Source organism: Pseudocercospora fijiensis, assembly GCF_000340215.1.
Source record: "Pseudocercospora fijiensis CIRAD86 unplaced genomic scaffold MYCFIscaffold_2, whole genome shotgun sequence".
NCBI lineage: Eukaryota > Fungi > Ascomycota > Dothideomycetes > Mycosphaerellales > Mycosphaerellaceae > Pseudocercospora > Pseudocercospora fijiensis.
Genome location: NW_006921533.1, coordinates 3601718 through 3618006, shown reverse-complemented (window position 1 = coordinate 3618006; position 16289 = coordinate 3601718). Strand labels below are relative to the sequence as shown.

Sequence of the window (16289 nt, the reverse complement as noted above, 5' to 3'; positions counted from 1 at the left end):
GCTAAAGGCGTAGCTGCTTTCGAGACTAATTGAGCTCCCTAGCTATAATAGTATAGGGGCTAAGACCTTCTAGGGTTCCAGGTGTAATATTAAGGACCTATATAGCGGAGGCAATAGCATATAGCTATAGAGACTTTAGAAGGTTAGCCTACAGCATCATCTTTCTCGTAGTCGTATATACGATGTAATTACTAACCTTAGTAAGGCTATTCTAAGTTAATAAATAAGGTGTAGTAACTTGTAGTATAATGCCCTCGTCTCGAGCCTAATTTAATAGCTGATTTCCGCCGTATTTACCCCCTCTATCGAGGCGGTAGATTGGGATTGAGTAACTAGTCTGTATACGGATATGTATACGATAGTCCTTAATAGCCACTGCAGCCCCTAACTTGAGCGTACTAGTATACTCGTATCGATAGCCTAACTTAGCGTACGTAAACAGCGTAAAATAGCGCTCCTATAATAGACTAGGATTGGTAATAGTAACTACATCTACACAGACAATGTAATAGATCGTAGATGGTCGTACGCGTAGCAGCCGATTGTATTCCTTATATAATATAGCTATACGATAGGCAATGCAGTTACGGAAGTCCTTCTTAGCACTAGTAATAACAATCTAACCCTCAGATTCTATTCTTAGCAGCTTGCAGTAATAAATATAGCTATATCGTAGATGCCACTTATCTATAGTGCCTATAGGTACCCCCTTCTTCGACAGAAGGGCAACTACTTTACTATCTAGACTAGAGGTTAGTATATAGAGGTAGGGAAGACTATTCTTACGGTATGTCTAAGCGATAGTAACCTCATTGCCCTCCACTATCGTAAATAGGATACGCTTATCATTTCGGTAGAAACAACCCTTGTCGGTAAGCTTCTTAGTAGATAGAAGGTTGGCTGCTAGACCTAGAATATACAGCGTATTAGACAGCTTTATGTTGCTAACACTACGCTTATTAACAACCTTAGTCTAAGCTATACTAACCATCGTAGCGTGCTTCGTGTTGCTACTAAACCGGACAGGAATGTAGCAGCCTTTATATTTAATAAGCAGTAAGGGGTTATTAACTATATGCATGCTAGTACCTAAGTTAACAACCTAATTAGTAGTACGAGTGCTAGCCGTAAGAGCCGTAGAAACCTAGTCGCTAACAGTAACTATAGTAGCGCTTGCAGTAAAGGCGTAATTGTAGTTTAGGTCTAATAACACCCCTAGGGTAGCATTAGCCGCATATAGCCCCTAAGCACTATTCTAACTAGATAGCAGCTATTGCTATTGTTGCTACGCAGTTAGTCTACGCTGCTGCTATTGCTTCTTCTTAGCCTTCTGCTTCTCGCGACGAAGACGGTCTTCTTCCTTTAGATAAGGGTACTTGTTATAGCAGCGGTTAGAAGGGTGCGATCCCTAACAATAGGCGCACTTCTTACGGTTAGACTAGTAACTATTCTAGTTGCTTCTACCGCGGCCTCGACCGTTGCTATTGTTATTGTTTCCGCGGCTACTACGGCCGCCTCGGTTCGAGTTACCTCGACTATTGCTATTGCCTTATAGTTGCTAGCGCTAGAGACCGAAGAAACTATTGTACTAGGCCTAGTTTAATTGAGCTACATTCTTATTAAGCAACGCGCTAATAATGTTGTTAAGGGTACTGTTATTAATAGTGTACTCTAAGGCTCGCATTTGCTCTCGGCGTATCTATACGAAAGACTCGTAGAACGGTGCAATTTGTATAATAAACATATAGACAGCCTAATATTAGCTAATAGCTAATTTAGTATCCTTTAAGGTACCGAGCTTCTTCTTGTATTTATTACAGAACTTCTCGACATCCTTGCTATCGTAGCGAAGGGTAATATAGTCCTAGAAGAGCATGAATTTAGTAGACCTACCTTTACTAGTATACTTCTTATATAGATAACTCTATACTACCTAGGAGGTATCGAGTCTAAGTAACGACTACTAAATCTCCGATATATAGTTAGCGAATATCTACGTACGCGCTAACTAGTCCTTTGCCTCCTATTTATCTTAGCGGTCTTTAAATTGCTTCTATATTTCAGTAGACGATAGCTTAACTTTAGGCTTTAGGCGGATCCCTTAGATATAGCGCTATACTTGCATACCTTTAAGGGCATCCTTAGCAGCATAGGCCTATACTAGATAGTTCTCCTTATTCTTTAGCTTAGGAATGTTGCTTATATAAGCGTTAGATATTGTTATAGGGGGAGCTATTGCAGATAGCGACGGCGATAATATTAATATAGAAAGAGACTATAGACTTGTCTTAAGGGGCGGCCGACAGGCGCGCCTATATTCTAGTATAGCGGACAGCTAATACTAATGTAGCGGACAGCTAACACTAATAACTCGAGTCGGACTAGCACCTACTAGAACCCTCGAGGGCGGCGGCGACGATAATAGTATCGGCGCAATTTTTAGTAACAAGCGCTAGCTATACAGCTATCGGAGTAACTATTAGAATACGTAGTAAACGTATTATATGCGTTAGAAACGCACCGGGCTTATAACTACTTAATATAACTAATGTATTAAAGAAGGACTAATCTATATAAAAGTCCGAAAATAAAGTGCAGCAGTTGCAGCCTTAGGCATTAGGCACGTAATGGACCCTAACACCTAGACACATACTCTAAGTGCTATTATTACTAACGATTAAGTATAGTAAGTAGTATACTATTATCTATCGATACGAGAACGCGTAGAAAGCGCGAGGTTAGAAGCAGCGGCAATACCCTTCGTACTAGGCCGCATTCACTCACTTAGCATCCTAATCGAGGGTTTTCTATACCGCCGAGCAGGTACGGCGGCATAGAAAACTGCCCTGTACGTTGAGGATCCACTATTCATTTACTAACCAATCGCATATGTTTGGCGGCACCTGTTTGGCGGCATAGGGGTGCGGCGAAATCCCTCTAAACGCAGGCCTGCGCGGCGTGTCGTACAACTGGCAGGGCCATCGCGTGCACCAGTGGTGCCACACGCATTGTTCCAGCCGCACTGCTTCAACCGCACGCTGTCGTCACACTGCAACCATGTGTGTGTATGTGTGTGTGCATGCAGGAATCATGAGCGCGAGCCAGGCGTGCGCAGTCCGAGGCTCCCAGCAGGCACGCACCTGCAGCGGCCAGTAGCCGTAGCGCGCGAAACGAAATTGTAGGCCACTTCATGAAACCCGATGAAGCCGATTCGCGATCATCGTCACATCCATCGCTCGCCAGAGACGCATCGACGCATCGTCAATTGACTTATTACTGGTGGCCAGGCCTATGAAGCCTGACGGGTCCTGGTCAAAACACTACGACCATACCAGCTACATCATCCACCGCGCCCTCCAAAACCACACACTGTTCGAAGTAGACGACTGCCCTTGCAACAGCCCCGACCACTGCCAAACGTGCCAGCCGTTGCTCTCACCGCCGAGCCCATCCTTCCCGCCCCCATCCCGTTGTCGAAGGGACCCTGGGACCGGAAGACATCACCATGCCCAGTGCAATACGCAATGCCACGCGACTTGCCTTGCATTCTCATACAAGAAGCTTTATCGAGAAGAGATAAGGACTTCACGCATCGAGACTCGACACTTCTTCGCACGAAATCTCCGAGCATCCCTCCATAGCTAAATTATTGCTGATCATGATAAATACACGCCATGCGGCTGCACAAGGGTCACTTGATCGACCAGCTTCTTCCCACTACTACTGAAAGCACCATTTGCCTTCTAGCCACAGAATACGCTCCGACGAACTTCGCTGCCATTCGAGCTTGCCATGCATATGCATGCAAGTTGGCGAGCACCGGCCGTCTACCGTCCCACATTACGTATCATCATCCCTTTGAAATTTCGACGGCTGTGAGCGTTCATGCAAGTCGCCCCAGTTTTGCCTGTGCACCCATACAAATTCTAGACAGAGATGTAGACTCACAGTGTATTTAATTTCCAGGTCTATGAACACAGTGTTCACGATATGAACATGCACGAGACACAGATTAGTGTTACCTAGGGACCCACACCGAGAACGATCTATTACGAAGGATATCTACCGTACCGAGCAGTTATCCGCTGTATCCGGCTATATTAACTGCTGAGTCAGGTGCTGACAGGCTTGTGTTTATATTATTATAAGGCAGGCACTAAAGGGGTCTGTGCTCACCGTAGTCCGTGTAATAACGGTGATGTTCACGGGTGACGGCTGTGCGGCCTGTGCCATTGTGTACAACATCTCTAACCAATTCTGTCTGTGCATACAATTAACCACCTTTCTTGCTCCACTTATGTTCGCCAAGCAAAACCGGTATGACCTGCAAAGGGATATCGCTTCGGGAATCCACCATTGACCGCACGGAACGCGGCGACGCGCTGCTACCCGCAATGCTTCAGCCGTGTCCGGACGGTATCCCCTAAACGAAGTCCGTGGTTAAGTCCGTAGAACTGCTGTATAAGATCTAGAGGATCTGGTTGGTCGAATCCGCTTTGCATAAGTTGGCACAGACGTATTTTGTATAAGAACTCCACCAGAATCCTAGTTTTGCCGACGAACGCTCCGAGGCAACGAGTTTTTACAGGGGATAGGTATTTTCGATGCCGCCCTGAGCCACACGACCTCATTGGAGTCAGTATCATCCCCAGAAGTCGAGCGCCAAACACTCTTCAAACATATTCTGACAATGGTATTTTGGTGGGTATCCGTACATCCAAGAAGCGTAACTTCCGAACCTCATGCCGTCGAATCAAATACGAAAATGTCTCGCCTCGTCCCTTTCTCACCAACGCCGACGCTTTCCTTGAGAATCTCATGCAATGACCCGAAGTACATGCCAAACCCTTTCCTCTACCTCCTGCTCCCTCTGCACACCAGTATTACTGGCCTGTCTCTTTACCCTTCTTAGCGATGTAATACGTGAGAAGCCCCAGTCTTCCCTCGTCAGAACCCTTGAACTCGCTCCAGAATGCCGTCTTCGATGCTTCGAAAATATCAAACAACTCGCTTGCAAAGTCCACATCTACTTTCCGTACTTCCGAGTTGCTATCGTTCAGGAATCGCGCCGCCGTCTGAGCGAGCCGTGCTCGCCGTTCCTCCCCGAGCTCCAGTCCCGACTCTTTGCTTCGAGACACAAGTCGTTGCAGCGTGAGGATGTCCATGGCAACTGATTTCGATGTGCCATCTGACTTTTCCGGCAGCACATCAAGAACTGCGTCTATGCATCGCTCGGGAGCTGCTTTCGCCACAATCTCATCGGCAGTCCGTCGCATGTCGGTGATCAGATGCCTGTTGTCATCGATTCCTTCCCGAGTTGACAAGACCGCAACAAGCGCCTTGTCGTACCATGAAGTGGCGTACTTGGGGTACAATGTCAGCAAAGCACGCACAACGCCGAGTGCTTGAGCTTTGAGACCGGCAATCTTACTTGCAGGAAGTTGGCTGAGTTTCGGGTCTTGCGCGAATGTTTGCAGGTAGTCAAGCAGAACTGTCATTAGTTCATCGAACCTCTTGCCACCCTCCCAGATATCGGTCTTTGACTTGACCAGATCCTGCACTCGGCGAAAACCATGCGCGTCTAGTGTCTTGGTGCGGATCCGCTCGATGCCAGAAGAAAGTAGTCGCCGGTTCCTCATCACTTCAGCGCGATCTTGAGGCATCACTGCTGGAGGTGCGCATGCAGTTGCCGCTTGCCGAGGACTACCAGGGCTGTTACTGCTAGAGCCAACGCTTTGCGTAGGACTTCGGGGTCGGTTGTTCTCGTTGAGAGGTAACTCCCCGAGCACTTTCCGGTCCTCATCAGCATCGGCCTGGGTCGTGTTCTCAGTAAAGGGATCCTCGTAGATTTGGACTTCATCTATGCTCCTGACAGGACCGCCCTGAGGCACATCCCCGTTGACTTTTTCTTCTTCTTCTTCTTCTTCTTCTTCTTCCTGACTGGCTGATCGACTGTGGGACACAAGACGCTGTGCTTCAGGCGACAATTTGCCTTTCATGCGAGCCTCAGCAAACATGTCCTTGATGGGACTGCGATAAGCGAGAGGTGATGGTGCGCGTGGCAGATGAGGCAGATTAGGCATTACCATTGTGAAGCCCTCGTCCTCATTCATGGCCGGAATGCCACTGTCGACTGATTTGGTCTCTCCGAGGCCAGACCGCTTGTGGCCAGGAGAGAAATTTCCTCTGTTCGTTGTGACACCTTTCGGCATGACCATGGTCAAGTCGCCCTCTCGAATGCTGTTCATGGTTTCGCTACCTTTGCTCGTGGGCCGTGAGCTTGTAGCAGGCTGAATGTGATCTCGAGAAAGTACCGGACTTCTCACAGGACTCCCTCTCGCTGAATTTCCCGCGGCAGTCTCCGAGGTCTTCGCTCTGTTCCTAATAACGCTCGAAGCCACAGTCGATGCCTTTGATGCGCCAGTGCCTCTCTCTGGACTTCCAAAGGGACTTCCATTAGAAGCTGGAGTCACAGGTCGTAACATCCTTCGCGAGGCGTAAGGATCTGCGGTCTGAGGTCTGGCCACTTCTGGTCGTCGTGGCCGTCGTACAGGTCCAGACATGAGACTACTGCCCTTCTTTGCGCCAGTAGAAGGCTCGGCTGCCTCTGCGGTAGACGCATTAGAGGTAGTCGACACGTGCCTATTGGTCACTTTTGACAAGTTCGATGGTCCGCGACTTGTGCCATTGGAGACTGGCGTGGATCTTTGTTTCGCTGGGGAAAGGTCTGCCATGGCTGAATTTGGCCGCGAAGGTAGCTTGCCAGCAGCTCTTCTCTTCTCGGCCATCATGTCTCGCAGTGCTGTCCTACTTGCGGTGCCGCCCGCTCTCGAAGTCGTAGAAGCTGTGCTGACTGACGCGTGCAGAGCTGCATTTGGGTTGTTGGGGTCTTTTTCCAACGCTGATTTCGATTTGGGATCCAGATCATTCATCATCTTTTGTGCCTTGTCCGGCCATGTCTTCGCAAAAGTCCAGTACGTTGCGCGCGTCGCCTCTTTCACTTTTGGGTTTGCATCATCGAGACCCTTTTTGATGGACTTCTCCGCAAGTTCTAATCCTCCAGAGCTCTCAAAACTGCTCTTGTAGCTCGATTGCCGCTTCAACACGGTCGTCAACCAGACTGCCGCACACTGACGCACTTGTACATTCTTTTCTTGTGCCGCCAACCAAATGTGCCGCATCATCTGAATATTGTAGGAGCAATTTTGGAAGATCTCGTTTGATGTTGTCTTGCCGTTTTCAGCTGCAATGTGCTTTGTCGCTGCGCTCATCTTGATGAATGTCTGCAGGAAGATCTCAACGTGTGGATCCAGTGCTGGGCCGAGAGTCTTGGCCAGCTCTTGAACGAGCTGGCAGCCGTTGGTGGACATGGTGGTTCGTAGCGAGCTTGAGACCTTAATAATGCCTTCCACGAGACTCTTGATTCCTGCCATGAAGTTATGATGATACTCGTTGGGTGCATTGCCCTTCAGTATCCGCCTAAGCTTTGTAATGGACTTGTCACGAGGCATCCAATTGTGCTCGGTCTCTTTGCCCTCAAAGTGTGGACGCATGTCCTGGAATATATCGTCTAGTTCTGCTCGCGAATCGACGTATATGGGATCCATTGGAACAATCTCCTGCGGTGGCGGCTTTGCAGCTTCGCTATTGATACTCTCTGCGAGGAGAGCGGCATGGTCGACGGTCGGCAGAGATCGTGTTGAAGCAGTCATCTGCGGCGAAGGTTGTGGATTGGCGGCGGTCTGTGGCCTCGAGCCACTTGTTTCTGACCCAATGGCTGCAAGGATTTGGCTCGCGATGGAATGGCGAACGTTGAACGCCTTGAGTTGTCGCTGCAAATCCTTCTTGGCCGGGGCAGGTGCTTCACTAAACAGCTCAATCACTACTGACTTCGCCGCCTCTCGCACAGTCCCGTCGGCGTCTTCCAGTCGTGCGACCAATGCTTGCGTATAGCTCTTGAACGGCATGCCTTCCTCCTTGTGCATCTTGACGACCCATCTCATGCCAGCCTCCTTCGCGCGCGCATTAGAGCCTCCTATAGCCTCTTCGCGCACAATCTGCTCCACATCACTGGCTAGGAATGGATATAAGTCGCAGAGTGCCTGAGCGGTCGCCGTGCGCACCGACTCGCGCAGATCGCCCAGGCGGTCCTGGAGGGCTGGAAACAGCCTGGGCGCAAAGGTGGTGATGGCATGGCCGGTGCTGTCCTGGATCTTCAATCGCTTTAGCAAGTGTCCGAGGGTCGACAGCGCGGTGCTCGTGAGCGTTGACGATGCCTGCTGGGTAATGGCAAGCTTGATGCATTCGAAGATGGTCGCTTGGGCAGGTTCGGGGACTCTGTAGTGTTTGATGTCTGATTTGAGCGCGTTTAGGGCGTTGATCTTGGCCTCGGACGGGGCTGCTGGTCGCTTGAGCGTGCTGAGCAGGTTGACCGCTGCCTGCTCCATGGTGGCGGAGCGGAGGGTCGACGCGACGGAGGGCTCGGAGGGCTCTGATGTTGTGCTGTGTACGTGTGCACGGTAGTAGAGGGCAGTTGTCGCAAAGTTGAGACGCTGGTGGTAGCGTGTGTATGGCCCGTCCCGATTATTGATGCTCCACTAGGTAGCTCGCCTCCAGGGCAACGCGCCCCCCTCCGATCTGTGCGCTGCGACCCTCCAAACCCAAAGATCTGGCCTCAGTGGTCTTTCCCTTCAGTTTCACTCTTCTGGCGAGCTTTGTCACCAGCTCGTCAATATGCATCAAATCGAAACATGGCATCACAACACTACTTTTTTCCTCCCTACGACATCGTGCAGTCTGCCACTACTAACCGCAAGTCTGCGCCAGCCCAACCCAATCCGTATCCGAAGCACAGGGGAACCTTAAACGTCCTGGGCAGGCACCCTTGCAGCAATCAATAATAACGGAGCGAGGAGCAACGGTGGACGCCGGACGCACGTAACACAACCACACTTCACCTACAATCCCAGAAACATCGGCGCCGAAAGACAATATCTACGAGAGACCATACACCTTGGCCCGGTTCCCAAAACACTTGGATACAATGCCCGCGATACCACAGATAGAATATGCCATCTCTCACGCACCCATGACCTTGCCTATCAGGAAGCACAAGTTCGACACACCCAAGCTAAGGCTTCAACTGAACGACTTGGCACACGATGGCAGCTCGATCTTTCTGTCCAACTTCAAAGGCAACGAAGACTTCGAAGAACAAGTGCAAACCGTACTCAACCTGCTTTACACCAAAGACTGCAAAAGCCCGGGCACGAGGTCTGTCACGCTCGTCATCAGAGACATGGATGGTGTTGCGTACACAACTGGCATGGACCTCGACAACGACCACAAAGAGATTCACTTCAACTTGAGTTACATCAATCGACCTCGCGGAGAGAATCAGAGACGTGAACTACTGGGTGTGATCTGTCACGAACTTGTTCACTGCTTCCAGTGGGATGCAGAAGGCACGTGCGATGGCGGCCTGATCGAGGGCATTGCTGACTGGGTGCGTCTGAGGGCTGGTCTTGCGGCGAAGCATTGGAAACGAGAAGCCGGTGGCGACTGGAACGGTGGATACGAGCATACGGGCTATTTCCTCGAATATCTGGAAACTCGTTTCGGACCAGGCACAGTGCGGAGAATCAACGGTTGTCTTCGCAAAGGCCAATATGACGAAGACAGCTTGTTCAAGGAATGCTGCCAGAACCATTGCGTTGCAGACCTCTGGAAGGACTACGCCAAGCATCTCAAGAAGGAAGAAGAAAGAGAGGAAGCTACTTCGGATGCACAGAATGTAAATCAGAAGTCAAAGGAAGACATCAAGAGCTGCGCCTAGCTTTGCCTACATGTACTCAACGCTTGGGTGACCTGTTATATGATTCCCTCTCAAAGTCTTATACATAGAAGAGACTCGCGACTCCATTTTACTGCAATGCAACTTCAGCTTACACGCCGCCCAGCCGCAAAATGATGTCAGCTTTTACAATAGCTTCTCCAACACTTCAGCTCTCGACCGATGGGCACCGAATTCCGAATGCCCGCAAAGCCTTCCATTTAAATGATGAGTGCACTGTACATGTAGTTGAACGGCCAACAGACTTTCTGGCCAGCAGGGCATCTCACAACCATGGCAACCTCTGGGAAGCTTGGACCAGAAGCGCCATATTCAAGCCTAAAGGAACACTTGGAAAATGTCGTTCGGGACTCCGTCCAAGCTGTCAACGAAAGGAAATGGGATATTTACAGTTATCCGTGAGTGTTCTCTCAGCTTTCCGCTTTTGAGTTTGCTCTCATAGAGAATTGACCTTGCACAGATGGATCCACTTCGCATCAAATTGTGCCTATGATGAAGACTGGCGGAACGACCTCACATTTAGCCTACCTATGAAGTATGTCCGAGCCCTCGAAGAGGAAACAACAGAATCTCTCCACCAATCATCGTACGAAACGCAACATCGTTTTGTAGAATTCCAGAAGAATTTGACTCGGACTGCGCCCGAGTTTCATGTTGATGTCGTGGATGTTACGATGATTGCTGTGGACAAGGATGCTCAGGCTTGTGTTTTGTTGAATGCTCAGGAAATGGGCGTTCCGCCTGGTGTTAGCAGGAGTACGCTTTGCACACTGTATTTTCAGTATAGGAAGGAGAGGAAGATTTGGGTCTGCACGAGGCTGAGGGCGTTGCCTGGGATTGATTGTTCGGAGTGATGGTGGTTTGATCGAGCATGGCCGAGTTCTACTGTATTCGGTTCTATTTGCGTGCCTCTCGCATCAAGGGTGCCGACACTATTATCTGGATCTATGTTCTATGCAATATGCATCTTCTCCGGATCGTGCTTAGGCCCTAACCGGTTGCCAGCGATTATAGCATAATCTTATAGATTATTGAAGTCTTATAATCTCCTCGGATTATAGACCGCTATAATCGCTTATAAGCGGTTAGAAACAGATGTCCAGTATCTACTTTATTAACCTCCGCTTCCTTCCGCCTCTTAGCTTAGTTAATAATAGCCGCTACGGCTCTTGTAATAACTATAGGCGCCTTGTAGTAGTAGGTAGGTAGAAGGCGGTATATAATAAGGTAGAGGCGGTATACGAGATCGTCGTACGAGGTCGGAGAGAGAATATATACTTAAAAGTAGACGGTTTTACTGCAGTTTAGCTATAGAAGTTAGCAGCTAATCTCTCTCAAACTACGTTAATCGAACTATAGTGTCTTAACTACCTAATAATAATAAATTACGCACTCTAGCGGCTAGTCGTCGGAAGCGTGCTACGATAGCGACTCTAATAGCCTCTTAATCGGCTAATAAGCAGTCTCGGACTGCGCTAGTTTACTAGACATAGGTATAGACCGAATACTTCCTTAAGCAATTAATTGAATTGAAGAAGGTTAGTAGAGGCACCGATGCTAATAACTTCCGTATTCTAGACCTACGTAACCTAGTAACGTTAATAAATAAGAGGTTTAATATTAATCGCAACGACCTAGCTTTAAAGAACCGCTAGGCCTCGATTAAGAAGGACTGGAGCTATTAGGTATACTATTTAAAGCACGTTAGCGGTTAGAATAGTATACTACTAACCGCTAAGAGTAATATAGAAGACGCTTACTTTAAAGCTAATCTACGGTATACTCCGTTCCGCGACGAATTGCCGGAATACTACGAGCTTATAGACGAGTTAGTCGGTTAGGATATAGCTATAGGCGATTATGTTGCTTCGTACGATAAATTAGCGGACGACGAGGTAGATAGCGGCTTAGACGAGGAAGAAGACGAGGTTAAAGTAACAGGCGAGGCGGTTAATAGCGAGCAGCTAACGGCGGAACAGCTAATAGTTATAAACGCGGCGAAAACGTAGGAGCGGCACTAAAAGAAGATATAGAAGGAGGCCGATCGTGTCTATAAGAAGCAGGCGGATATAGCAATATAGAATGCTAGTATTGCTAAGGCCCTAGGGAAGGCATTCGAGCCGTTATTATTAATAGCGGCGGAGGTTATTAAGGATAGTAAAGAAGAACGTGCTACTACGAGGAAGTTAGCTAAACAGCAACGTACTAATAAGAAGGCTACTGCTAGTGTTAGCTCCGCCGTCGCTATAGTAACTAAGCGCCTTCTCGATAAGAATACTTAGAAGGATTAGGAGATAACGAGCGGTAGTCGTATATTACTAATACGCGAGGTCGCGAAGAAGAATAGTAAATACGACTACGCTAAGGTAGCTTTGTCTATAAACTAGCAGCAATTTGAGAAGTACTTCCTATCTATATTAGTAGATTTAAGGAGGGCGAACGATCCGCATAATAGCTACCTATAGCAGATGCAGCTAGATAGTAGATACGTGCTATTAGGTTATCGGCGATAGGTTGTTATAAAGAAGAATAGTTTAAAGTAGTAGAAGAAGTTTATATTTACGCTTAAATTATATACTTTAATAGGAAGATTCGTATACTTAGGACGGAATTTCGTTGCAAATACACGCTAACGTCTATACTATTAATTTGTATAGAGGTATTGTTAATTTTTACTAGCAAATCTAGGTTACGTGCCGTTGCTTATATATACAAAAAAACTATATCCTATTAGCTCGAACTCTAATATTATAAAAGTATGCCAAGACCTGCAATTTTAGGCCTACGAGAATTTCGACTAGAGGACGAGGATAGTACGTAAGAAGCGCGAATATAACTATTAAAACTCAGAAACAGCTTCCTTACTAAGTTCCTTACTAAAACTAGCTCTCCGCTGTTTGCCTCTATATTCGACGACCTTCCTATATCCTTCGCTGCACTCTATCTAGTACCTCTCGCTTTTGCGCCCTTATATCGAGGCCCTTCTTCGACTAGTATGCGTCGTACTTAGTATATATCTATTTCCCTATTCTATTACGATAATCCGCGTAACATTTATTGTTAGTCGCTTTAGCGTAGCGCCTATTATCCTTATAAACCTCCGCCGTAGTATCCGCCTCCCTTTCGGTATCTAATTTAGTATTAGTCGGATTTAAATTAGGCTTACTCGATAGCGGTTATCGACTGTTAGAGAGGATAAAGTTATAGATAATAGTATAGGCAATAACAAAGCGACTTTGCTAAGCGATTAACTATGTACTTAGGCCTTCCTTAATAATCCTAAATCGCCGGTTTATTACACTAAATACCCTCTCGATATAGTTACGAAGCTAAGCGTAGCGGAGGTTGAATATCTCCTTATAATTCTCGGGCCTAGCCTCTACCTCGCCTTGTTTACAAAGGTAATATCTTGTCTTCTAGTATAGTACGAGAAGGCGTAGATCTTTAAAGGAATAACTACCGTCGGCGAGATAGAAGTATCTATTAGGTACGTTAAATCTACTAGTATAGGCCTTCCTTAGTACTATGCTATCGGTCGCTAATCCCTCGTAACCGGGCATTATAAACAGGAAGCGCAAGTTTAAGTCGTACGCAGCTATTACATTCTAAGCGATATAGCCCTTCCGATACCGCTATAGATTTTAATCAATCTTCGGTAGATTAGCAATTAACAACGTGCCGTTAATGGCTCCTATATAGCCCTTAAAATATAGCTAGAATATACTATTGCTAGCGCCTTCCGCCTATAGTAGAATATCGCTATCCTTCGGCTCCGGCAATTTAATCTAGTCCTTTGCTATTCGATATATACACTTAGACACCTCCGGTATTATCTTATACGGTATATCTCGCGATATACTAAACTTAGTCGCTAACTCTAAGCAGGTGCTATTATGCCTAATATATACGAGAAACATATATACCCTCGCTTCCGCCGAATACTTCTTACCTTCTAATCCGTACCTCTTTAATTCCTCGATAAACGATAATAGTACCGGCTGCTTTAACCGCGTCCGATCGTAGCAATAGCGCTTCGGTCTATATAGTATTCGAAACGTCTCCTTCTTAAACTTATTGCGCTTAATTTAGGTCGATATACAGCCGCTTAGTCGATAGGCGCGCTACCTACGGAATCGTAGTACTTCCTAAAGGAAGAACAGCGGTACTATTGCGCTAAGAGCGGTTAGCGCTAGCAATACGGTCGTTTACTCGTCTATCGTCGTCGCTATACCTCCTATACCTCTAAAATCGCTATACTACCGAATTCTACGGTTATAAAGAGGTAGATACTAGTACGCTAAGTAGAAGTCTAATCTAGCGCACGGATAGCTGCAAAACTACCTCTAGACCTAGTTTTGCCGATTATACTGTATATAGCAATAATATAGCGAGATTACGAGGATAGCGAGTAATCTAAAAGAGGATAATCGATTACAACTAGATAACAATAGCTTTCGTGGATTGTTATAATCTATAGGCCATAATCTATGAGATTATGCTATAATCGCTAGCAACCGGTTAGGGCCTTATTGGGTGTAAGGACGTATCGCGCCAGCTATGTGGAAGCGGTTTGCTGTCCAGTCGTAGCAGGGTGTTCCCTGAGTCTCCCAAATCTTGATACTGCCGAAGTTTTCTCGGCGCATCGGTAACAGAGCATCCCCTTAACGAAGTCCGTGGTTAAGTCCGTCGAACACCCACCCTGGCAGTCCCCTTGTTAGGTTCCACTTTCTATGATAAATCTGGTGTGGCTCTATACAAACCTGCATCACTACTCGAACAGCGATACTGTCCGATTGGGTCTCGGATTCAGCCGTGGTGGAGCGGTAGGGGTTAATGCCTGTTTTGCCGACGAACGCCGGATGGCGACGAGTTTTCACAGGGGATAGCCGATAGCCCTTTGAGGCTGCTGCGACTGAATCACTTTTTCGAAACATCATAGCATGTCTCTGGCATGATGAGCTCGTTGCGAAGTAGCGCATTTGCGCGTTCGAGGACATCGTTGAGAAGGCCTGCGCTGGACCGCACTCTGTGATGAAGAGCGGCTCCGCCTGTCATTCCCGATGACCAGTCATGCTGATTTGAAGGCTTGCGGGAAAATGGTTCTCAATTCTTCCAGATTCGATATCTGATGGTCGCAGGCAGGCTCAGGAGGCGCCTTGGACTCTGGCTCCACAAGATGCACGGTGTTCTTCCATCCGTACGCTTTCCCACCTATGCAGTTCAAAGCCGAATCGTCCACGTAATAACATCTGCCGACATCTGAGATCCCGGCTTCTCTCATCGCTTTCGCGAACATATCAGGATCTGGTTTGCAGAGCAGTGTCGGTGCTGCGTAGTCGCAATAGGTCACGCCTTCGAACAAGTCTTCGATTCCAAGCAGCCGAATGACTCGCTTTGCATGATTGATGTACGCATTGGTGAAGAGCCACGGCTTGAAGTTCTTGCGATCCAGATCTTCAAGCAATTTCCGTAGTTTTGGGTTTGGCTTGATGATGTCGTCCAGAGGTAAAGCGTCGTCAACTTTGTCGTTGTATTCTAACGGGTCGACTTTGTGATGCCGCACCAAACCTTCGATAGCAAGTCCGTAGTCTTTGTAATACCGCTGATGCAGCATTGTTGCGTCTTCTCTGGATAGTCCTAGATGTGTCTGGAAGTAGTCGTCGATCAAAACAGACATGTGGTCGTGGATCTTGTACGATTTAGGGTACAAGCAGTTGTCTATGTCGAAGAAGAACACATTGCGATTATCTGGTGCAACGCCATTCGCCTCTCCGTTCCCCGTCATGTTGATGCGCTAGTGCAATGATTGAAGAGGTTTGCTGTATGTGTGAGTTCGAGACCGAAAGTGCTTCGTAGTAGTGGTGACAGTTCGTGTAAGGCGAGAATATCTTAATTTAGCAGTGAAGAGAGGAAGGAATGTTTGCAGCAGCAGCGAAGAACGCAAAGAAGAAAGAGTCATTGAGGGTGTCACATTCTCCATCGACTTGTGTGCACGGACGCACTTTTTCCCACGCCAAATCCGAGTCCCCCTGGACTTCGACTTCTTCCTCTCACACACGGCTCTACCAACCCACAGCACGTCGTGGCCTGTTTGCGCAACGCTCCTATCGCGAGTCGCGTTGAAGTTCTTGTCCGTCACCCATTCGCTCAAATACGCCATCATTCACCTTGAAGAGCATGACAGTCGATGTACGCATACGAACTGTAGACTCGAGTGTCTCCCGGAGCAGAACGGCGCAATGGCGCTCCATGTCGGCGCGCATGTGAACGGCACTGTCACGCCAACGCCGGCAGAGGAAGAGCAGCTGTACACAACGTTGTTGCGTCTTCAGGATGATGTCCTGCATGACAGACATCCGACGCTCAAGCTGCCGCCTGCCGCGATCGAGCAACTCAAGGCCACATTGGCAGGACTCTATGCTCCTGCTGTGGTCGC

General features: G+C 47.8%; 4 protein-coding genes across 4 annotated transcripts; 2 read left to right on the top strand and 2 right to left on the bottom strand.

Moving 5' to 3' along the window:
* Positions 1–2889: 2889 nt before the first annotated feature.
* MYCFIDRAFT_171908 (uncharacterized protein) lies at positions 2890–3295 on the top strand (the record flags this gene model as incomplete). Its single annotated transcript, XM_007925307.1, has 5 exons — positions 2890–2905; positions 2948–2993; positions 3018–3059; positions 3086–3114; positions 3147–3295. The coding sequence occupies 5 exons, from the start codon at positions 2890–2892 to the stop codon at positions 3293–3295; spliced, it is 282 nt and encodes a 93-aa protein (XP_007923498.1).
* Positions 3296–4674: 1379 nt separating this feature from the next.
* On the bottom strand, positions 4675–8447 carry MYCFIDRAFT_202385 (uncharacterized protein; the record flags this gene model as incomplete). The annotated part of the gene is made up of 1 exon (XM_007925306.1): positions 4675–8447. The coding sequence occupies one exon, from the start codon at positions 8445–8447 to the stop codon at positions 4884–4886; it is 3564 nt and encodes a 1187-aa protein (XP_007923497.1). The 3' UTR covers positions 4675–4883.
* A 530-nt stretch (positions 8448–8977) lies between these two features.
* MYCFIDRAFT_210409 (uncharacterized protein) lies at positions 8978–9954 on the top strand. The gene has a single exon (XM_007925305.1). The coding sequence runs from the start codon at positions 9044–9046 to the stop codon at positions 9833–9835; it is 792 nt and encodes a 263-aa protein (XP_007923496.1). The 5' UTR covers positions 8978–9043; the 3' UTR covers positions 9836–9954.
* A 4967-nt stretch (positions 9955–14921) lies between these two features.
* Positions 14922–15638, bottom strand: MYCFIDRAFT_64757 (uncharacterized protein; the record flags this gene model as incomplete). Its single annotated transcript, XM_007924499.1, has 1 exon — positions 14922–15638. One exon carries the CDS (start codon positions 15636–15638, stop codon positions 14922–14924), a length of 717 nt encoding a protein of 238 aa, XP_007922690.1.
* Positions 15639–16289: the final 651 nt, after the last annotated feature.

Coding starts and splice junctions, on each gene's coding strand:
- MYCFIDRAFT_210409 (XM_007925305.1), top strand. CDS start 9,044: ATGCCCGCGATACCACAGATAGAATATGCCATCTCTCACGCACCCATG.